The sequence below is a fragment of the Dasypus novemcinctus genome, chromosome 6 (assembly GCF_030445035.2).
Source record: "Dasypus novemcinctus isolate mDasNov1 chromosome 6, mDasNov1.1.hap2, whole genome shotgun sequence".
Lineage (NCBI taxonomy): Eukaryota > Metazoa > Chordata > Mammalia > Cingulata > Dasypodidae > Dasypus > Dasypus novemcinctus.
The window spans coordinates 69473352-69498552 of record NC_080678.1 but is presented as its reverse complement, the minus strand read 5'-3'; the positions used below and the strand labels follow the sequence as shown (position 1 = coordinate 69498552).

General features: G+C 36.4%; 1 protein-coding gene and 1 pseudogene across 2 annotated transcripts; one reads left to right on the top strand and one right to left on the bottom strand.

The window, feature by feature from the left end:
* Positions 1–1938: 1938 nt before the first annotated feature.
* On the bottom strand, positions 1939–24796 carry CDK1 (cyclin dependent kinase 1). 2 transcript variants are annotated; one of them, XM_023584022.3, is made up of 8 exons: positions 24672–24796; positions 22494–22555; positions 15803–15959; positions 14355–14478; positions 10331–10501; positions 8623–8786; positions 8383–8524; positions 1939–6104 (listed from the first exon to the last, which is right to left on the bottom strand). In XM_023584022.3, exons 2-8 carry the CDS (start codon positions 22528–22530, stop codon positions 6006–6008), a joined length of 894 nt encoding a protein of 297 aa, XP_023439790.1. In that variant the 5' UTR covers positions 22531–22555; positions 24672–24796; the 3' UTR covers positions 1939–6005. The 2 variants fall into 2 exon arrangements, with proteins under 2 accessions (XP_023439790.1, XP_004476391.1); XM_004476334.4 differs by lacking the exon at positions 24672–24796 and adding an exon at positions 24561–24656.
* Positions 10619–11315, top strand: LOC101413775 (gametocyte-specific factor 1 pseudogene; annotated as a pseudogene).
* Positions 24797–25201: the final 405 nt, after the last annotated feature.

Here is a 25201-nt window from a genome sequence, read left to right as displayed (position 1 = left end):
GCAATAGCTTTGTGTAGCTCCATTACCTTAAAGTGGTTTTGGCAACACCATCAAACACAAGGAATGCTCCTTAAAGCCATTTACTCCGATGGCAAATTATGGAGGAAGTGAAATATCTGACTAATACCTAATATTGAAATCCTAGACAAAACATTTCAGGGGAAATAGAGAAGTGCTTTGTTTACTCGGATCGAAGTCAAAGGTAGCTGGATAGTTAGTTTTCTTTAAACAACATTCAGCTTTGCTGACATCTCATTTTCCAAAAGCAGCTGTTAGCCAAATATAGCATTGTTTATTCACTCCCTGGAAGGCTGTTTTTAAAAAGTGCTTCTTCTGGTAAAAATGTTGCATCACCTAATTGGAGATAACAGGAAAAGTAGGAGTTGCTGTTTGTATTTAAGTAAATATCTGCTCAAAAGTCCAGTTTTCTGTTTGTGAATAATTCCTTTATATATATGTTAGATGTTATCAAAATGGTTTTTTCCCCCATGATGTATGTTTTTAACTAAATTGCAGTTGGATAAAGTTGTCAAGTATCTTATTTTGTTTTTGTTGTATATGGCTATTAAAGAGACCTGTAGCGTTTTGAGTTAAATCACAGATTACCCTTTGAAGGGAAGTAAAGAGACTATACCTCTCCCAGACAATATATCCAGTCTTTTGTTTACAATCTGTTTGGTATATAGACAGCTACTTGCAGTTGGCTATTTAATTTTTAATTTCTAGGAGCTGAAAACCAATTCTGTGCAGCTCCGCACAATCACTTAGGTTCTCTCCTTGAATAATATTTCATCATCAAAATATGTAATTTCTTTCTTGACTCCATTATTGATTCCAATTTCACTATCAGAGCTAATCTAAAGCAGAGTAGAAATCTCTTTAAACTGTAAGTCAGAAAACCCAGATTTTATTTCTCTTTGTTGTGGAAATCTGCAGCTCCTTATTGGGAAAATAAAAAGGATTGAATTGAATGATGTCCAAGATCCCATTTCACTAATCAGAAAATGAAATTTTTTGATTCATTAGGTGGATCACATAGTAAATGCCAAAATTTGGGCCGAGGAGGGTGAGGGGATTTCTCTTGGGTCTATCCAAGGTGCTATGACATTCAGTTTGCACGGTTAATTAAGAATGCCAAACATATAATGTTGCATTTATCTTCCAGTTCACAGGACTTCAAATTGATTGACTGATCAGAAATGTAGCATTTTGGGCTCATCTGAGAAGTTTCAATCCTTTCATGTTGAGACATTTTCCATTAGTGCTGTACATAAGAAGTATTTCAAACAAGAAGCCAAAACAGTTCTAAAACTGTTCAGATTCTAGCAAGAAGATTTAAGATGGAGCAAATGCTCCACTTCCCGTTTGGATCCTAGGAGCAGTGAACACACTTCATGAAGATTACATTTATATTTTCTTGCACATAAATGTGTTTGTCATACCAGAACCATTGAGACAAATGGCTACATTCATTTGGGAAATGTATCTTTTCTTTCAGTGTTATAAAGAATGTGGTACAGTGTAATTATTCTAGGAATTTTTTGTAGTTCAAAGCATTTTAATAGTATAGGAAGCTTGTCTATTGAAGTAGCATATGCTACTTAATTACTATAAAGCTCTTTGTAAATATAAAGAACTACTAATACTCATTAGCACATAAATTCTCCAAACACATGCTGCTCTTGTTACTGCATTATTTCCTTAACAGAAAAGTTTAACTATGGTTTTGAAATTGTATCTCACGGGAAGGAATGGCTGCCAGTAGTAGAGTATATTTTACAAATTTCCACTTCTCACTGGTAAAGAGAAGGTAGAGTATATAAACATTCCCCAAAAGTTGCTAAATTCTTTGGAAGATTGATAGGCATTGCTAGTTATATCAGTACTGTTATACTCAACCATTAGTTAATACAGTGATTATGAGTCATAAAAAGAAGAGCTTTTAAAGAAAAGGTATTTAATTATGAAAAGACTTATAACTACAAAGGTGTTTAAATTGTATATCTAACAAGTTATGTCTTAGTATTGACAGCTTTTACTCAGAACTCCTTGAGGTTTAAATAAAAGAAACCCTATTCAAACTAGTTTATGCAAAAACAAAAACATAACTCATACACCTTGAAAGGATACTGTTAGCTTACAAATTTTAAGGCTGTACTATCGGTACCAGGGCCTCAGGACTGGATCCTGGAACATCAAGTTTCTGAGAATTTTTCCATTGACTTTTGTCTGTTTGCCACAGAGGGAGGGTGCCTCTCAGGCTCTTCAGTCAGATCATCCCAGTTTAATCATTTCAGCAGAGAGGAATTCATTCTCTTAAGGATTCTGTGGCAAAAAGGACATCATATGCCCACCCTTGGACCAATTACTGCTGCTAGAAGGTGGTCTATTGTGCCTGACAGTCTGGATCACCCTTATTGGAAAAGAACCAGAATCATGAACCCCATTAATACCACATACAGTACTGGAGTTCCCCAAACAAGAGGATATTGTTACCTACAGCAATAAGAAAGTGGGATGGACTGAGAATTATTCTTACTCAAGTGACCTGGGTCTTCCAACCTTGAGGTAGAGGTTTCTGACGTCAGGAACGTCCATGCTAACAGAGGGTCTTTCAAGTCTGTGGCCTTTGTTGTGGCAACACTGAGCTTAGGGTTCATTGGCCTGTCTCAGCTGCATTGGCTTTAGTATTTACCTGGGCCTTCTTCAGTTCTTTTCTCTTAAACTTTTGATACTAGAAGCATGTTGTCTTTAGAGATTTATCTTGGAAACCAACATGCTATAGGGAAGAGAATGTTGTGAAGTCAGAAAGCCCCAGATTATCGTTTACTAGTTTTGTGACCCTCAAGAAATTAAGCTCTCTGAATCTTGGTTCTATCATCTGAAAAACAAAGCTATCACCTCCCTTACAAGGTGGTTGTGAAAAAGAGGAGAGGGAAAAGTACAATGAGTTCAAAGGATGAAGAAATGATTTTAACCTTGAGGTAACCTCTCCTAGGTGCTAGTAAAGCATTGAGATTTAGTCGTCCCAACAGAGGGAGATTGAAGACATGGGAAGTTGGAAATAATTAGGCATCACTGTGCAGAGTTGAGAGGTGACGCTCTAAGATAGTAAAATGACTTTCTACTATGTGCCAGGAAATTTACTTTCCAACTAATATTGTCCCTAATGAGATTGAGGCATCAATTACTGGGAGGAAAGAGCTCTAACCACCCAATTTTTGGAATGAATTGCAAAGTAGCTGAATACAGAACATTTAGGGCACCCTGACAAGTATAGGATGCAAGACAAAAACCACAAAATACAGGACATGTCCTATATATGCAGGGTGACTTGCAACCCTATCTGCATCTCTCATGCAACCCTAAAATGTAGTACTTATTATCTCTGTTACACAACTGAGTGACTTGCTCAAGGTTAGACATGAAATGACAGAACTAGTAACCAAACCCCAACGCCTGGCTCTAAAGCCTTATATTATACTATACTCTTCTCAACAGTGGCAATGGCAGATTTAGATTTGAATTCCAGTTCCTCTACTAAATTTGTCTTTCCTTAGGTCATTTTCTCCATCTATATTTGTTCCTCTACAAACTGGACCAGTTGACCAAATAGCTGATGATCTCTTTAGCTCCAAAATTCTGAACATCACTTATTCTCAAAATGTGGTGCCAGGCCAGCATTATCACCTGGGGACTTCTTAGGAAAGCATATTCTTAGACCCATACAGACTTGCTGAATCAGACACTCTGGATAGTGCCCAGCAAACTGCTCTAACCAGCTCTCCAGTTAATTCTAATGCAACTTTGAAAGACTTACCATCAGCATTCCAGAGGAATGCAGCTATTTATGATACTTTATTCTTCAACATGGCAGCCTGACTCCCAATACATTTCTTCTGAAACTTCTAAGGTCTTAGCATTTATAATATGGCATAGGACTGAAAAATGTCTACACTCTTGCTTTCAAATCTTTCATCCAACCACCCTTTGCCTTCTCCTTGGTCGTATTTTTAAGTCTTCAAGTTCTTTCATGCTTTTACCTCTCCATCCCTCATCCCCTTCAGTTATTCATTACTCTACCACCATGTCCCAAACCTGTTTACACAGTGCCCATTACTCTCTTCACTCCACATCCCACAAAAATCACTAAATCTCTTTGCTCTGTCCACAATACAAAATGATTCTACTTTATCAACTCCAGCTTGAATAAGGTAATTATTTAAACAGGGATGGTACTAAAGGTAACCTATGACAAGTACAATTTGTTAAATAAAAGTACTGTAAAAAAAGTTTGTTCTATCCAGTAGAGCTCTTTCATTTCCTTAAGCACTTTAATATTACTTTACTAATTAAAAAGTTGTACTCATATATACATTTGTAAGGTTTTACTGTATATATGTGTTAATTTCTCTATGTCGTTTTTGCCTATGTATTCAAATTTAAAAAAAAAACAAAACCCACTCTTTAGAGACAATATTTCTTCTTTAGAGAAATTAGCGCAGTGCTATGCTTTTCGTTAATTCTAGTCCTGAAACCACTAGAATTTCCAATTCACAATTTGATCAAGAAATCCAGTTTAACACACTTCATAGGTGAGGAAACTCAAGCCTGTAGATATTGTCTTTCCCAAAGACACAAAATCAGAAACAGTGATAGCCATTACACTGCCACCAGTGTCTCAAATAAATTCTGAGTGGCTTTTTACTTTCCAAATTTCCACCATAAAATGTTAACAGCCCTCTGCAATCTAACCCCAAACTAATTCAACAGCCACTGCATTGTTACTGCAGACTGGCTTCCATCAAAACCTCACATATTATAGGTTCCACTACCAGAGATTGAGCCATACTTTCATCTACAAAATGAATAAAGTCCAAGATGCGATCTAATGTGCTTAACATGGATCAGGTAGATCACCAATAAATTAGGTATAAGGGGCCACACAACTCTAGAATACCCATTCTAGCTACATATTACCAGGAAGAATAAAAGGGGAATGTAGGTAGACAAAAGAATAGATATACACTAGAAAAACACACCAATAAACTATTTTTATAGGTATTTCTTTTGACTATAGTAAATAATTTAAAAGAGGCTGTTTACAGATAAAAATCACAATGTACAGCATTATTAAACAACTCAATTCCCAACGCTAGTGGTTTTAGCAAAATACTTATACTTTGACCCTTTTTAAGAAGCTAACAAACAACACTATGCCAAAATAGATTAGATTTTATGTCAGACATAAAAGCCAAAATAAGCAATTCCTTCATATATTAACTCTGACCAAGGCAAGAATTCAGTTAGACAAATAGTTCTCATAACCTAACTAAAAATAGGATTGTTCATAAATTTCAAAACTGTTCTTCATTGCTGTGGACAGCCTTTGATCTTTATTGTAAAATTTAGCAAAACTTTGGCATTCCCTAAGGTTAGTTTTATAAGTCACTGAAAATCCCTATAAATTTAGCATCATTTCTCAAATCTGGATAGTTATCTCATTCTGAATGCTTAAACATTTAGGTCACAATTTGAAATACCAGTAGAAAAAATATATAGTTATCACATGCCAAGAAACTGACAAAAAAATTTAAACATTCAGAGCATAAAAATACTTTAAAGCATTATGAAACCTTAACACATTTTTCCTAAATTTAAGTAGCTACAACTCACTCCAGGAAACCATAACTGCCGAAGGACTGAGATGATTTAAGACAACTCAAAATTTTCCTGATTCCTGGCATGAATACTTGATTTATAATTTTATTACAGTAATAAACAGTTGTTCACAGTGAGATCTACACACATATACAGAATTATATTTAAATTCATATAGAACAATATTTACAATTTTAAGTTACACTTTTGAAATTAGAAGATGAAGTACAGCTTAAGTTTTACAACAAAGGAAAGAAAAATACAAGACAAAAAAACAGACAGGGTTAACAGTTAAAATATGACTGTCTGTTCTTGATAGAACACGTGGAAACTTTGTTGGAAAACTACATCTTCTTAATCTGATTGTCCAAATCATTAAAATATGGATGATTCAGTGCCATTTTGCCAGAAATTCGTTTGGCAGGATCATAGACCAACATTTTCTGGGAGGGGAAATAGAAAAAAGTATTTTTTAGGATATGAACCAACTTTAAAAAAATTGCCATAAACCCTTAATTTTTCTACAAATAAGCTAATAACTTTAGTTGTAAATGTATTAAATCAACATTTTCATTTGTCTAACACCAAACCACATAAATGTTTCATCTTTCATATTTTACCTTCTAACTCTAGAATAAAATTCCTCAAATCAAAGATACTTCAATGAAACTCTTTGTTATATAAATTACGGTCAGACACAAGCATTCAGGGATAACTTTAAAACCAAGACATAAATCTAGGCAAGGAAGATATTTTAATTATATTACTCTGAATTAAATGGCCATTTGAGTAATTTATAACATTCTTGAAATGATGGCAATTAAGTGTATTGATTTCTGATGTAGCTTCCAGCATGTTTCAAATAAAAATAACCAGAATACAAATGTATTATAAACATAGCCACAAATGAGTCATTAAACAAATTATGGCCAGAAAACCTAACATTAATTTACATATTACAAAGGAAGAGCTAAATAAAACTTAATATTGATCTTAAAAAAAATACTGATCTTTAAAAAGTCAGATTGACAAAGCAGACATACTTTTAATTACTAGTTACCGTATGAGCTTATTATGTATTAGGCACAATATTTAGTGATTTACATATATCAACTTATTTAATCCTCACAACAAGAGGACACTCAAACTCAAGAATGTTAAGTAACTTCCAATTTCATAGAGCTAGGAAGTGACAAAACTGAAATCTGAAAACAAGTCTAAATTTATAATTTACAGTAGTTCTCAATTGGGGCAATTTTGGCCCTCAAGAGGACACTAGGCAATGTCTGAAAGATACTTTTAGATATCGAAACTGATGAGAGTGGGGAAGGTAATCTGGGATGCTACTAAACATCCTACAATGCATAGGACAGCCCCCAGCACCAAAGAATTATCCAGTTCTAAATGCAGCTAGGCTGAGGAATCCTGATTGATTTACAGCCCTTCTTTTTTTGCTATAGAATTACAGAGGTTAAAAAGGTAGACTGGATCCAGTATATGGAAGGATCTTTCAATCAAATCAACAATATTGATATAAAAAATATTTGAATGGCAGATAAAGGACTTTGGTCTTTACTCCAAGCAACAGGGAAATCTAAGTTTAATTTGGTGGCTAAACGATTTAGCTTGCGAAAAGAGCCCAGGGACCAGTTAGAAGATTTGATGGCACCAAGAGATTTTTTTTTCGTTTGTTTAGTAACTTGTCCAAATCTTATTTTTCTAAACCTTATTTAGTTTTTTCTGGCATCACATTATCTGAGATTTATGAAAATTATTCTCTTTTAAATGCTCAAGATTTAAATACTGATCTAAAACAAATTCTCAGAAGCACACTGAGGACAATCATTTTTATTCTAACAGTTTTTATTTTTGTTTTACTTTTAAAGAAAACTATTGTTAGTTGTGAAGGACAATGTAACCAGACGGGAGAGATTTTTTTAAAAAACTACAAAAGTGTGCGGGACAAAGTATAAACTATAATGTAAACTGTAGTCCATGGTTAGGAAGCAATGCTTCAATATGGCTTCATCAACTTTGACAAATATACCACACTAATGAAAGATGTTATTAATGTGGGAAAGTGTGAGAGGGGAGGGAGTGGGGCATATGTGAATCCGTTATACTTTTTATGTAACATTTATGTAATCTAAAAGCTTCTTTAAAAATAAAAATTAAAAAATTAATTAAAGCAAAAAATAAAAAACTACGTTAGTCCTCCTAATCTTTCTGATGAGGAAACTATGCTGGATTTTATACAGAGAACTTTGAAGAACATATATTAACTCATTACTCATTTTTCCAAAGGAGATGTTTCCTCAAAAGCTGTAACAGAGTTCACAAAGAGGCTTTAAGAACATAAAATACCAAGTAATAGAGAAAACAAAATAAGGGGCCCAGCAGTATATACAAAGACCAAAAACACTAGAAAGGAAAGCCACAACGTGGCAATTTAAAAAGTGCATTAACCTTGGCCTTTTTCAAAGAAGTTTCTGTAACTATTTATCCAATAATAAAAGCAAAACTAATGCTAAATCACCTTCTAAAAACCACTAGTGTTTCTTGATTCTAAAATGGAACTAGTAATATGCAAGTCATAAAGACATTAGTCAGGTGCCTAGCTCAGTTAATGTTGGTTTTCTCCCCATTTCTCAGGTAAAAGAAAGATGACTGGGTTCATTCAAAATCATTAATAATGTTAACGGCAGTATAAAGTGTTCTTACCGAGAGCAAATCCAAGCCATTTTCATCCAAGTTTTTGACATGAGATGCTAGGCTTCCTGGTTTCCACTTGGGAAATGTATTCTTATAATCTTGTAAAGATTCCACTTCTGGCCACACCTCATTATTGGGGGTACCCAAAGCTCTAAAAACCATAGCAAAATAGAATTATTAGTTAAAACATAAAGATAAACGCACTGTTATATACATGTTGTCTTTATTATTACTCCAGCTTAAAAATACCTGAAAATCCTGAAGAGCTGATCAATCTCTGAATCCCCATGGAAAAGCGGTTTCTTAGTTGCTAATTCCGCAAATATAGTGCCTATACTCCAAATGTCAACTGGAGTCGAGTAGCGAGCTGACCCAAGCAATACTTCTGGAGACCGATACCAGAGTGTTACCACCTATCATTAAACAAATTTTTACATTTAATCAATATGGTGCATTAAATTATCTAAATTCAAACATTTAAATTTCACTTGTACTGTCCTTTTAGTAGGCTGTTTGATTGTCACTGATATTGTCACAGTTAACTATATACAAAATATTAAATTGAAAACAAGTTATCTCTTTTACTAACTTCTATGCATTAGAGAAAAAGGATAAAATCATACTAAGTCTTCTCTTGCTTTTCAAGTCATTAAAATGAGAGGATCAGAACAGTGAGACAGAGACTTACCTGTTCAAAAAGAAAATATTGATTAGGTCTGACTCTATTAAGTACAGGTCCTTCTCAAATGCTAAAATGTTGAAATATGAAGACTTTATTAATGGTCTAGAATTTAATCATTTTAGCGTATATAATCTCATCATGATTGAAAATATACCTCCGACAGAGAACAAAGTTAATGAGGTCAATATCATTTGTTTAAACCAATGGGAAACAAATAATCTTAATTTATTCATAAGGAAATATGATAAAAATGGATGAAAGCAAAAAGCCGAAACAGCTAACCAAATGGGCACTGTTATAAGTTTTGATCTGGGGACAGTCTTTGTATTCAAGGGTAGAAAACTCCATGGAAAACAGTTTTCCAATAATTCTTTATTATTCCATTCAATATTTTTTCTCTCCAGAAATGCCAAGGCATCAGTTATTAACACTGACAAAACATATGTTTGGTAGCCTTTAAATGTATCTGAAATTGTATCCCTTAAAACAACAAAACATGTCCTTCAACCAGTTTGACGGTCTATCAATGAAGGTAAAATCAGTTGACAGAAACTACAAGTTAATTGGAATAAGGAAATTTTAATATTATTAGTAACCATCTCAGGGAAATGGAGTAACAGAATTGGCTAGCAAAACTGAGAACACCAACAAAAAAAAAAGAAAGGAAAACCCCTTCCTCCTGTGATGCCTCTTCAGCACCCTCCTCTGATTATCACACCACCTGGTAAAGGAAAAATATTTTAAAGTTTCCAGTTCCAGTTTCAAATAGCATGCAATGAAGGGTGAATTTAGGGCTAAGAGGGTAGAAAGTGATACTGGCATTGAGTAGAAATCATTTCTAATGAGTATTTATTTCTTGACGTAAAGAAACAATCCAGGAAAATGGATGTGGTTCAAGTGACTGGGCTTCTGCCTACCACATGGGGGGGTCCCAGGTTGGGTTCCCAGCGCCTCCTGGAGAAGGCGAGCTGGCACAGCAGGCAGCCAAAAGATGGTGCAACAAAAGAGACACAAAGAGGAAAGACAATGAAAGAAACAGCAAACCAGGGAGCTGAGGAGGCTCTTCCACCTGGGAAATCCCAGGTTCAGTTCCCAGTGCCTCCTAAAGAGAAGACAAGCAGACAGCAACCGCAAATAAGAGGAAGGGGGATAAATCTAAAAAAAAATCTAAAAAAAAAAAACCCACAAAAACCAATCCAGTTAATCCATACATACACTAAAAAGCACATACAAAAACCCTACAGAAAACAAAAATAAAGCACCTATTTTACTTACCTCATGTGTATATACTCTGATAGGTATTCCAAAAGCTCTGGCAAGCCCAAAATCAGCCAGTTTAATTGTTCCTTTGTCATCAATCAGTAAATTCTGAGGTTTTAAGTCTCTGTGAAGAACTCTTCTAGAGTGACAAAATACAATCCCTTGTAGGATTTGGTATAAATAACTCTGCATAAATAAAAAAAAAAAAAAGGAAATATAAATTACAAATTTAACAACATCACTAGATTTTCTAGAAAATTTTGGTGTGGGTTCATTTTAAAGATATAAAAGTGTTTCGGGGGGACGAAGGCGGCTGTGGGGAGAGCGTGTCTCGGCTAAGCACTCGGATTCGGCTCCTTCATTTCCAACATGGAAGAAACATACATCGATTCCCTGGACCCTGAAAAGCTATTACAATGCCCCTATGATAAAAACCATCAAATCAGAGCCTGCAGGTTTCCTTATCATCTTATCAAGTGCAGAAAGAATCATCCTGATGTCGCAAACAAATTGGCTACTTGTCCCTTCAATGCTCGCCACCAGGTTCCTCGTGCTGAAATCAGCCATCATATCTCAAGCTGAGATGACAAAAGCTGTATTGAGCAGGATGTTGTCAACCAAACCAGGAACCTTGGACAAGAGACTCTGGCTGAGAACACTTGGCAGTGCCCTCCTTGTGATGAAGACTGGGACAAAGATTTGTGGGAACAGACAAGCACCACATTTGTCTGGGGCACAGCCAACTACTGTGGCAACAACAGTCCTGCAAGCAGCATAGTTATGGAACATAAGAGTAACCTGGCTTCAGGCATGCGAGTTCCCAGGTCTCTGCCATATGTCCTGCCATGGAAAAATAATGGAAATGCACAGTAACTATCTATCTCATCAAATTCCAGACCCAAGAAGAGACTCTTGCTTCTTCCTGCTACCAGTGGGTTCTTCATTTTCTCCTAATCTAATTATAGAAAGATAAACTGTCTGTGACTTTCAAACTGACAAATACCTTTTTTTTTCCTCCCCCATTTGAGTCCTCACTCACTTTATATCAGAACCCTCATACTCTGAAGAACTGTTCCAAATAAACAATTGACTTAGCTAAAAAAATAAATAAATAAATAAATAAATAAATAAAAGTGTTTCGGACCATTTGAGACTAACAAGCATTTAAGGGTGGGAAGTCCATTATGTGCAATACCATGTTTATCTACCTAAGACATAGGTAATCGCCGTATGGAAATACATTTTTATATCCATATAAATCCAATTAGTCTTCTTTTATTTATTTTTGGTTCCTGACCCTTAAGACACAAGTTTGTTTTTTGCATGGAAAGTTCCTTGAAACTTTACCAATTCCATTCTATCTTGAATAAGGTTGGTCTTTTTCATTTTCATCTTTCATCTTTATGCATTCATTTCCTCTCTGGAAACATCAGTCACAGATTTAAAAATAAATGACAAAGAGTACATTATGATTATATATTATATATAGTTATAATGGAATATATATATTATATATTATACATATAGTTATAATACAATTATAAAATTCTGTCATAGCTCAGAAATAATTTACAATACACTTGTTGAAAGGCAATGTATGTGACATCTGAAGTAACACAAATATCACAGAAATATAAAGTATAGTAAAAGTACGACTTATAAAGTTCAAATTAGAATATACTCAAAATCTAGCCAGTTAGAACTGGATAGCAATTCAGACAAAAAATAAAGTTGGATTTATACCTAGTTCTTATACCAAAATAAATCTGATATGTCCAGAATTTAAGACAAAAAAGGAGAGAAATAACCTACTGAAAAGAAAAATATTTCCATGGATTTTTCTAACATTATTCATTTTTCTGTTATTAATGGCATACACCATTAATAAGTCAGACACACAAAAGAGTAAAAGGTATACTATCAACATGCTATCAGTTAGAAGCTTAGAAACCAGTGAAAAAAGATAATATCCTAACTTTTTTAAAAAATCAGTGGATAAATAGGCTGTTAATAAATGGCTATGTATGAAATTTTAAAAGTTAAATGTCAAAGGAAATACAAAATTAAAGTGTTGTGGTTTGGAGCTATCTGTACCCCAGAAAAACATGTTCCTAAACTTAATTGATTCCTGTGGGTATCAATTGATTCCTTGTGGGTAATAAGTAGGACTTTCTGAGGAGGTTACTTCACTTTAAGGTGTGGCCCACCTCAATCAGAATGGGTCACTGGCCTATTACTAGAGTTCTTTATAAGCAGAATGAAATTCAGACAGATAGGGAGGGAGCCATGGGAAGCTACAGCTGAAGAGCAACAGAACCCAGAAGAGAAGGGAGAGGCCAGGAGAGACTGCCATGTGCATTGCCATGTGACAGAGGAGTCAATGACCAGGGGAACACTGGCAGCCAGCCCCAGAACTCCAATCTTCAGGAAGAAAGCATCACTTTGATGAGGTTTGATTTGGACTTTTTCCTAGCCTCAAAACCATAAGCCAATTAATTCCCACTGTTTAAGCCAACCCATTGTATGGTATTTGCTTGAGCAGCCAAGTAAACTAAAATATGCTTTTTCCCCCACATTAAAGAGGACATTGGCAATATCTACCAAGACCTTAAATGTAAACATCTTTCAACCCATCGTTCCAATTCTAAGACTTTATCCTATCAAAATAGCTACAAACATCAAACAAAGAGAAAAATACATACAAGAATATTCACTGTAGCTCACAATAGCAACAATCATCAATCAAGGTAGAAAACAAATGTCCATCAATACAGAACTGGTTTAAAACATTACGTTAAAAAACAGACAGGGGAAGTAGATGTGGCTCAAGCTATTGAGCTCCGCCTATCATATGGGAGGTCCTGGGTTTTGTTCCCAGTGCCTCCTGGAGAAAGCAAGCTGGCGCAATGGGCAGGTGTGGCGAGCTGGTGCAACAAGATGACGTAACTAAGAAAGGCAATGAGGAAAGACAATGAGAGACACAACAAACCAGGGAGCTGAGGTGGCTCAAGCAACTGAGTGCTTCTCTTCCACATGGGAGGTCCCTGGTTCTATTTCCAGTGCCTCCTAAAGAGAAGATGAGCAGACACAAACAGCACAGCAAATGCATAGAGGACAGCAACTGCAACAATGCGGGGGGGGGGGGGGGGGCGGGAGTAAATAAACTTTAAAAAAGAAAAGCAGGTAGGGAGTGGATGTAGCTCAAGTAGTTGAGCACCTGCTTCCCACATGGGAGGTCCTGGGTTCAGTCCCCAGTGCATTCTGAAGAAAAATAAATAAACAACAAGCAAACAAAGACTCAGGGGAGCCAATGTGGCTCAGTGGTTGAGCCCTGGCTTCCCACATACAAGGTCCTGGGTTCAATTTCTGGCCCCAGTACCTCAAAAAAACAGATAGTAGACCTACTTATATGTCTGACATTTTATGCAACAAAGGGAGGATTAAGGGATAATATATATATATAATTGTATTTGTGTAAAAATATATTTTTATACATGTACAAAGAATATGTACAAATGTCTGTAAGATTACAAATAAAACCATCAATGGCTGTCCTTGAGAAATGGTATTGATAGTGTGAGAATAAGATATTTTAACTATGCACTTCAGTGCTTAATTTTTAAATAATCATGATACATTTATAAATTTAACTGATATTAAGTATCTATAATAAATTAGCCAAAAGACATTCAGAATCATAGTAACATAAAACATGTCTTCACAACCCTGTTAATATTGTTTTACACCAATCTGACAGCCAAAGAAAAAGCAAAATATCCTTGTTTCTAACAATATAATATGTATTTACCAATTTTACATTATCTCAGGCACTACTTTCACTTTACTTAACTAGAAGCTCTAGCAAAATGGTAATAGCAAACTTATCCATAGACTGGGTGAGAGGAAACTCTTCATTTGTTCCTAATTCTACATCCTAACACTTTACCAACCATATTTGATAAAACACAGGGACGACATGCAGTAGATTCTTCACATTCACAAGGCATAAATATTAGTAAAATTAGATGTGCTTCTTTACCTTAACAAGTGAGGAATCCATGAACTGACCAGGTGGGATAGAATCCAAGTATTTCTTGAGATCCATGGAAAGAAATTCAAAGATGAGATATAACCTGGAATCCTGCATAAGCACATCTTGAAGACTAAAGAATAAGACAATTATATAATATATAAATGCAGCAAATATTTTTAGCCTCTTTCTTCCACAAAATAAAACTTCCTTAAATTTCACAATGGTTATCATAAAAAGTTGGGCAATAAGAAATTAACAATGACAGCAGATACATATTATGTGGGACAGAAGAGATGAACAGCTTCCCCAGTAAAGAAAAACTTATTACAACTAGACTTTAAGAAAGAAATCCCAGAGCAATTTAAAATAAAGTCTCCTTATAAGGAAGCAGATGTGGCTCAATCGATTGGGCTCTCGGTCTGTAGTTCGGGTCCCGGTGCCTCCTAAAACAGAGCTGACACAACAGGAAGGCACAGCGAGCTGACACAACAAGGTGACGTAACAACAGACACAATAAGAAAAACATAATGAGATGCAACAAAGCACAGGGAGCAGAGGTACCCAGTGCCTCCTAAAAAGATGAGCAGGATGGTGAGCTGGCACGAAAGGCAGGCACGATGGGCAGGTGCAGCAAGCTGGCACACGATACATAAAAGGAAAAACATAACAAGATGTAAGAAGTGAAATTAGGCTCTTCCCACCCACATCAGAGGTCTGGGGTTTAGTTCGCGGTGCCTCCTAAAGAAAACAAAGACGACAAACAGACAAAACAAGTGCAAACAAAGAGAGGGTAGAGAGAGATAAATAAATCTAAAAAATTTTTAAAAACTTAAAAATTGAGAAATAAAAGTCTCATTATATAGGAGGTGTTAACTTTTACACAACCTGTATTCCAAAAGAACCTTTCTAGGTTGGCTGTTTGTTGCTTAGAGCTATCTTTCTACTGAAAAACATTATAGAAATGAACTTTGTAGTAGTATCTGACCTTAACAGGGGCTCCCTTTCTTCACCCTCTACAAAATGCAATTAAATTCGAACTTTGACTGTTAGAAAGACAACTATCCCAAAATTCTAATCCATGTACTTGGAAGAAAAGAAAGTAAATGTTTCTTTTATAATTCACTTACCTACCTGTCTTAGGACTCTGATTAAGGGGTCTTGCGGGATTAGAAGTCACACAAAGAGAATTTTTGTGTGACTTCCTTCCATGGTCCCTTTTCCTTGATTTTCTAGCCCCAAATACTAATTATATCCATCCACCATCTTTCTCTAATGCTGATCCTATTTTAAAAGCCTATTCTTTTACCTATGCCCATCAGTCTCAATTAAATCATTAGGGTTCTATTCCATTTAAGGTTATACCATAAATTAAGCAAATGTAAAAATGCCCACATTTAAGTTCACTTTTAAAGCATTTTCAATGGAAAATATTTTAAATTCACAATTATACCTACCTGACTATATTTGGATGACGAAGTTCTTTTAATAGGGAAATTTCCCGAATTGCAGTACTAGGAACCCCTTCCTCCTCACTTTCTAGTCTGATTTTCTTCATGGCTACCACTTGACCTGTAGTTTTGTGTCTACCCTTATACACAACGCCATAGGTACCTGAAATAGACAAAGTACATATCTGCTATGTGACACCTCCCACAACTAAAAAAGATTTTTAAAAATTATTGAATCCTGTATGGTGTCACATGATAGAAATGCCCACTGTGGCCAAATGAGAATTATTTTACTAATCATTATACCCTCACTGCTTCCAAAAACAGTCAAGAGAAACTACAACCTATCACAGTTGTAAGTTTAGAAATAAAGTTCAGGTAGTCAGACATGGCCACATTTCAATTACCAGTAATCTTCAAGCATATTTTAGAGAAAATGGATCCTTTGCAAATTGAAATTTATCTCCCACCAGATATTCTAAAAACAATAAAGCAGGTATAAAATACAAAACATAAAGATATGGACTCAGGAAATACTTCTAACAGGAAACACCATGATGCTTTCAGAAAAATGTGTATAGAACGTTTTACACTTTGCAAAACATTTTTATACATATCTCAAAATATAGTCGACTCTCCTTATCTAGACAATGGGAATGAAATAGACTGTGTGTTCATGAAGAAACTAAATGTAATAAAACTCACTGTATCTACTACAGGAGGGAAGCCTCTCTCACCCATTAGAAATGCTGCTAAATGGCTTGACTCTGATATATGGGCTTCAGACAGGGAACGACAATGTCAACAAAAGGATCATAAGGGAAGAGCGCAAGGGCTTGTGGTGGCGCAGGGAATGGAAAGAGCATCAGTAAAGGATAAAGGCATTTAATTTGCAGTTTGGGGAGGTCCTAAACCCCCTAACTATATGTAAAATGTTGTCCAATAGCCCTTGCTTTCTGAATTATCAGTTTAACTTCTGAAGTAGTTATAGAACATTTTTCTAGGGAGAGAGTTTACTCTAGTTTTTTATCAAATCCCTAAAAGCGGTAATATCTCAAAAAAGGCTAATAAGAATGCCTGACAATTTATCAATTGGTGTATTTAGAATATTAAAGACAGTTTGCCTATAGCAAACATATTTCATAAGCCTTGTTCTAATGCTTCTTAAAAAAAAAAAAAAAGAGAGAGAGAAATCCTGTACAAAACTATCCTTAAGTACTGATTTCATTATGTTAGACATAACTGGACATAAAATCCATTTCATACTATTATAATAAATTTTGGATAAATTGTGACTTTTAAATGGGCCAAAATCATTGCAAATTAAAGGAGAATTGACTATATTTGATCCTAATAACAATCCTTAAAAGCAGGCAAATCCTCTGCAAACTTATAATCTGTATACTTTTGGATGTAAATTATACTTGTGTCAAAGGCATAAATAAAGCAGGTAAGCCATATCATACTCATTTAACACAATGTTACAAAGCAGACTTGGAAAGATTAGTCATTTATAAATATAGTCAAATAAACAGCTAATAGTATACTCAGGACTAATTTTTTTTCTAGTATTCTTTCCACTCCCTCCTGTGATCCTAAGTCATTTTCACAATTTACTCACAATTGATTTAAGTAGTGGCCAGCACTCAATATATTTTGAGTTGAATTTTAGAGATCATTAGTGTTCTATAACTCTCTTCTGTTTTGAACCATTATCATTTCTCAATGACTACCAGAAAGAGGATTAAACAAAAGAAATCATTCTACCAATTAATAACCAAATATTATCCATGAAATAGCCAATATGTTCTATGAAATGAACTAAGCATTATATGTACAAAAATATTTTTTAACAGTTTACTAAATAACTAAGGAGGCAAAATACTAGCTCCATAGAGACTTTTTAACAGTGTCATACACATAAAAGCAATCTTAACACAGAAAAACCTGGAAGGAGACCTGACTAAGACTAACCCAAGAGTTACTCCAGAAAACAAAGGAAAAATAATGTTGGAGATGGTAGATTATGGAGGCCTTGAATGGTATGCAGAAAACGTTCATTCAACAAATATCAACAGAGCACTGATTAAATGCCAGGCAAGGGAATACACAATGGGAATAGCTACATTATCAAAAAGTCTGGGTATATTTAAGAAATGGATTGGGACTTCAAAAAACTCAGTGTTAAGGGGGAAAAAAGTCAGGTTGCTTGTTCTAGATTAGAAGAGATTGAGGAGACATTAATAACCAAATGAAATGCATGACCCATATGCATTAAGTATTTAAAGAAAAAGTATGTTTCTAAAACTTACTTTCAAATAAGTCAACAATTAAAAACAAAATGCTAATACATGCACAAACACACATAGATAATAAAGCAAACATGAAAAAACCACTAACATCTTGGTAAAGGGATGCAGGTTCACTGTATCCTTCAATTGGTCTATAGGTTTGAAATATTCAGAATAACAAATGGAAGGAAAGAAATATAACTTTTAAAATCAGAATTAATTTAAATGCTAGACTTTGGCCAGGTACCTGGCAGAGGCAAAAGATAATTCTGTGTGGAAAACATCATCCAAACTCAATATATTTCTACAAGTCAATTTTCCAAAAGCAATGCCTAGCACACAATTAAAAATAATCAGGCACTAGATAATAATAAGCCAGAAAAACTTATCAGAAATAACATTAAGAAAATTACACAATGTTATCATCAAATATTTAAGGATCTCCCATGCTGGCTGGACACTACTGCCAATTACTAGGTAAATGTAGTGAGCAAGACAAAATCCCGAAGCTCATGGAGCTTATAGTGTAGCAAAGGAAAGTGATCCTAAAGGCAACAAAAAGGGAACTACAAATGCTCTTATACTGGTGCAAGGAGATAAAAAAATGAAGCCAGTAGAGAGTGGCTTCCAGAAAAAAAAGAAGTCATTGCCAAAGGCCCACAGGTTAAAGAATAGGACCTCAAAGAAATCTAAATTGGAAAAGCAAGCGTCAGTAAAGGAGGCTGGCAAAGGGACTTCAATGTGGAGATAGAAGTTATAGTAATACAAACGGTTAACATTTGACGGTTTCCCAAATTGAAGTATTCAAGTAAATTTCCTTTAAAAGAATGGCTGTAGTAAACAATGTAAATTATTTTTTTCCCAGAAAAGAAATATTTATAATTTCTTATATAATTGGAGTTTTTGAACACATTAAAAACATAGATGGACATGTGCCTCAAACAGAACCTACATAAATTGGACTCTAGTTGCTGGAGTTTAGAATGTTAATATCAAAACTCCTATACAGAAACTTAGATATTCTGTTGAAGAAAATAGGCAAAGGGATATTTTACCTCTCATTTTAAAAAACTTTAATAAAGAAGGGATGATTAACACTGTTGCAAGTATCTCTGACGTGGCTCCTCGGGAAATGGAGGTTGACTGTCACTGTGGGCCCCAAGGGGAGGGGAAAATGGATGTTGAATGGATGGAACCAAGGTAAATGTGGGGGTAAGAGAGGAGTTTCGCAAGAGTACACAAGGATGGATATAAAACATGTAATATTACACCATAAACATATAGGGGACGACAGACTAATAAGGTAAACCATAATGTAAAACATAGGATAACTAAAAATTTAGAAAACTGTATATCCTAAAGTACGGACCACAATGTAAGCACAGATGTCACCTTGTTTGAAAGCTATTGTCTCAGAGTCTGTACATCAGTTTAAGTAAATATGATATGAATAAGTTATAAGAATATCGCTGTGGAAGGGAAAAGGTTTTATGGTGGATGTGTGGGAGTACTGTATATTGTATAATTACTGTGATCTAAGGCTCTTGTGAAGAGAAGCTCAATAATTAGGAAAAAAGAAAAAGATAGGATGTAGAATTTTTCCAAATCAATACGTATTCTATATCTAACCTTTAAACCCATTGCTATATTCCATTTTACTAGTAAGGGATCCTGACATTATATTGGGCTTCACTTTTCAGGAAGTTTTGGATCACAGAGTGGTTCAACAATGGCAGTGGAGGAATATTGGTATAGGATGTTATTGACAGGTGATATATGGTTGACAGGGAGTTATACAGGGCATATGTCCAGGGTGCATGGTAATGTTTGGATATACTCATAGTGGAAACAATTAAAAACAACAGCTGGGGGGGTACTGGGTTCCTGGCCGGGGGTGCTTTGTCGTGGTCCCTAGGGGAGCAGCGACAGTCCCCCAGGTGCAACGGTAAGGACCAGGAAGGAATGAAGTCCAACAGTGAGCCCCTGATACTAATGACTATGCTTGTGAGCCTATATGCCTGAAATAAGAACAAGGCCTAGAGCAGCACTGTGCCTAGGAGTTTCCTCCTGACAGCCTTCATGTTACTCAAATGTGGCCAGTCTCAAAGCCAAACTCAGTATGTAAATGCAATGCCTTCCCCCCAGCGTGGGACATGACACCCAGGGATGAGCCTCCCTGGCACCGAGGGAATCACTGCCAAGTACCAACTGATGATGCAACTAGAAAATGACCTTGAATTAAAGGTTCAACACGGACCAGCAGAATATCCCTGTCTACATATAATAACAGGAGTTTAAAATGCTGTTTGACCTAAATTAAGGGGGAAATGAAAAGGACAAATGAGTTTATATGGCTATGAGTCTCTAAAAAAGTCTGGAGGATGTCAGAAGGATTGCCCTTATGCACACCTGAGCAGAGTCTTAGAGACAGATAAAGTAGATACAACTCCAGGTATTAGTTCTTTTGAGGGCTAAAGAGACCCACAGGTTCTATGGTCATGGCAGATGGGGTTCACTGCCATGTCAGTTGGCCCTTCTTTGGAGCTGGTGTTTCTGAGTGATGGAGCTGGACACAGATGGGATCTCTTTTCACAAGGCTTTCATGCTACTTTACTGGAATTGTAGTTGGTGCTGGGGTTTAAGATATATCTAGGGGATTTGAATCTCTGGACTGACAATATGATAGCCAGGCCCTGAGCCTCAACTGACTTCAACTCCTACACTCCGATTTATTGGACTTACCCCACTCAGCTAACATGGAGTTGAAGAATGTCAACCACCACACCATGGAGCCTAGAGTGCCTACAACTGAAAGCAGGAGGATTGCATCCAGTACCCATGTGGAATCTAAGCCTCCTCTTGACATAGATGTGGAATGGACACAACCAATCCAAGGTCTACAGAGAAAATGTGGCATTGGTGTGGGAAAAGTGGCCATGGTGGCTGATGAGTGCGGGGAATGGGAGGAAGAGATGAGATGTGGAGGTGTTTTCGGGACTTGGAGTTGTCCTGGGTGGTGCTTCAGGGACAATTATCGGATATTGTAGATCCTCCCAGGGCCCACTGGATGGAACGTGGGAGAGTATGGGCTATGATGTGGACCACTGACCATGAGGTGCAGCAATGCCCAGAGATATACTTACCAAATGCAATGGATATGTCATGATGATGGGAGTGTTGCTGGCGGAGGAGTGGTGGGGTGGGGGTGGTGGGGTTGAATGGGACCCCATATTTTTTTAATGTAATATTTTTACAAAATGAATTTTAAAAATTAAAAGATTAAAAAAAAAAAAGAATGGATGATTATATACAAAGGTTATTTGTTTTAGAACAACTTAAAGCATGCACATAACAGGTCATTTAAACCCAGGGTAACTAAATAGAAATTTAATTTAAAATATTTAATATTGAATTACTGCAATTACTTTAGGAAGTTTAGGTAAAAAGATTTATCATCCTAAAAATAATTATAGGAGACTAGAAACATATTATGAATTTAACATATAATTCCACTGTCTTAACCTTAACAACCACACATAAATAATCAAGAGTATTTTCAAAACACATATATTGCTTAAAAGTTTAGTATTAGAAGTAAAAAATTAGGAGAATTTCTTTGGGAGGAAGTGGTCAGAGGGTCATATATATTAGAATAATTTCAATTCTCTGCAATTATTAATATTTCTGTGATATTAGGTTATTATGTAAAGAAGATATATACTCATGTATAAAAGTAAGATAAATTGCTGGTTGGATTTTTTCATGTGTGCGTGCTCTATCATTTTTCCTATCTGCCTGCTTTGCTTTTTTGGTGATAACATAGGTAAAACAAAAATTGCCATTCTAAGAAATTTTAATTGCCATTCTAACCCTTTTTGAAGTATACGATTCAGTGGCATTAATTACTTTTACAGTGTTTTAAGCAATAACTCCCATGCTCCATCCCCCAGCCCCTGGTAGTCTCTAATCTTCTTCCTTTCTTTGCGAATTTGATTATTCTGGATATTTCATATTAGTGGAATAATTCAATATTTACTCTTTTGTGTCTGGCTAGGCCACTCAGCATAATGTTTTTGTCAATTCATCCATGATGTAGCATTATCAGAATTTCATTCCTTTTTATGGATGAATAGTTTACCTTTGTACGGATGGATATACCACATTTTATTTACCCATTCACTGTTGACCTGTTGATGGAAACTTAGGTTGATTCCACATATGGCTATTGTGAATGATGCTGCTGCAAAGATTGGTGCACACATTTCTGAGTCCCTGCTTTCAATTCTTTGGAGTATATACTTGGTAGAAGAATTTTAATAAATATTTACACACTTCTTTAAGTCATGGACATTGTAGCACTATTAACTGATCATTTTAAAAATCTTTATATTATTAAAATCACTCACCTTCCCCAATTTTCTCTATTTTGGTATAGTCTTCCATAGTTACTCAACAGGTACTGTAGATCCTAAAATGAGGAGGAAAACTGATTTGATTACATGCCACTAACTCAAAGGATAGCTTTAAGTATGAATGAGATATATATGTCAAGTATTTAGCAACGTCTAGTGCAATATATAGTAAGTATTACACAAATATTAAGACAATATTTACAAGAATGATACCAGCAATAATTTTCCCACTTTCCTTAGCTTCTAAAATATTGGAAATATTTATATATTCTACACCAATGTATCATTTATCTTCTTCCATTCAGATTAACCCTCAAATTCAGACATCAATTTATCCATCCTTTCCAAACCAAAACTGGAAGTATGTAACACTTTTAAGGAACCTAGTGTGCACTAGGGTTACATCCAAAAAGTCAGCAAATAATTTCATCTGACTGAATTTGTACAGCTTTATCATATTTGTATGAAGACAGTTCAGGAAAAAATGTTCAAGAGAAACGAGTAGTGATCTAAAATATGGTCAGACTGCTTGCTCACCCACTAGAAAGATTTTGTATAAAGCACCGAAAACATTTAAGTGTTTACAGAAGCTCAAGTGAGTTGTAATCTTTCTTCTGCTTTTAAGTCACATGAACAAACATGCTTATCTATCACAAGACTTGCAAGATACTTTTTGCAAAAGTAGGAAACATCGCTGAACTCCCCTATAAGGAGAAAAAGGGCAATTAAATAAATTTCTAATGATTCCCTACCAACGCCAAGAACCAAGTAAAAAACGTAAATATTGAATCACAAAGAACGGTAAGACAGAGCAGAATTGCTGACTGCCAGACACTCAAGACTTTCTCGGCTGGATAAGTTTGCCAAGTTTGGACTTCAGAGTCCAAAGCATAATTACACTGATTTTCTAACATGCTTGTCGCTGATGATAAAATCATAATTTTATGAAATGGCAATGGACAATTTAGCACAACCATCTTTTCCTTAGTAACCAGTAATATGCCTATACACAACACATCTTTTCCTCAGTAACCGGTAATATGCTTAGTACACAATAAAGTTGTTGAGTTCACTTTAAATAGATAGCTAAAAACTAACTCCAGTGAAAGCCGGGCTCAATTACCCTTCCATTTTCCAACTTCAACAATTCTCAATAAAAACATGCTGTTTCAGAATGCCTTTTGAATACTTCCTGGGCTCTGTTCTAATAGCTGTAGGGTGTAAAATATTTTTGGCTTTGTTTCCCTACCCAGAGACGTCCAGATCCTCAGAGAAGACGTGCACACTAGTAACTTTAGTATTGGGTAAACACTGATTAAAGGCCTTTACCCAGGTATTAAGAACACATGTTTCTCGGCATTTCCCAGCTTTCCACTTTTTGCCAATAACATGCTAACAACTACGAGTACATAACAAAAACAAGAAATCCAAGTTCTCTCAGGCTCTGTACCTTGGCTAAGTGTTTTTAAAATCTCGGGTTAGGTAAGAGAAAGGAGCACAGAAGGAAGCCCGAGAAAGCCCAGTTCCCGGGACCGCCTGGGATGAGGGACTGGCGTGGGTACCTGGCCCAGGCGCGGTCTCACTTTCCACCCCCCGAGGCCGCAGCGAAGGCTGCCACAGGGGGCAGCGGCCGGAGCCGCACGGCCCAGGAGCAAGGCATTCAACAGCGCCCAGCGTCCTCGATCCTCCCCACGGATTAGGTTTCAACCGCGTTTGCACCAAGACCCGAAAGCCGCCTCCGCCAGGTCGGCGGCCTCTGCCTGCAAACAGCCGACTCCGACCCCTTTCAGACCTGAACTGCGAGGCCAGGGCAGCCGCAGCCCTCTCCCGAGGAAGCCCGTCAGGCCTGGGCTCCCAGAAACCTCCCCCCCCCGAAGTCCAGGCCCCGTTCCGTGCGCTCCAGGCCCAGCCACCCCGAGGCCCGGCCTTGCCACGCAGACCCCTGCTCTCCAGCCCGGCCTCTCAAATTTCTCCCCGTTTTTCAATACTTTCCCTCCCAACGCCGCCCAGCCGGCGCCTGCCGAGTAGATACCCTGGCCCCAGCAACTCTAACGGGCTTACTCTCCGTCGGTGGTGATGGCAACAGCGGCGGCAGCCACCACGTCTAAGTCGCTCTCTCCACAACTCTCAAGAGCCAAGTTTGAAGCAAAGTGAGGACAGTTTCAAACTCACCGCGCCAAAGGTTCTCGGATCCACCAATCACGTAGCCCGTAGACTTTCAAAGCAGCCAATCAGAGCTCAGTTACGCTTGGGCTAGTTTCCCGGGTAGCTAGAGCGCGAAAGGAGCAGGAAAGGGCGGCTGGAGAAAAAGCAGGTGGGCGGGCGCCAACTGAGTATGAACACCGGCGCTTTCTTTCATCCGCCGGCAGCGCAGTCCTACTGTTTCTCGTCATGATAATTTACTATTCGTGGTGGGGTTTATTTATTTCTCCCAGAAAGGATACAATTAAAAATTATAGCGCTCAAATAGCTTATCACAAAAGTGATGTTACACTTACATCGAGATACCATTACTTTCACTTCTAATACTTTAGAATAATGGATATTTATGTTTTTCTAAATTGAAAGGTTTCCTCGATGGGCCTATTTCTCCAAAGGAGCGCATTTTCAGTTATCTTTAGGAGATAATGGAAGATGGAACGATCTAAAGATCTAAAGGAAATTTATATAAAATTAAAATATTTTCACACCAAAATTTTACA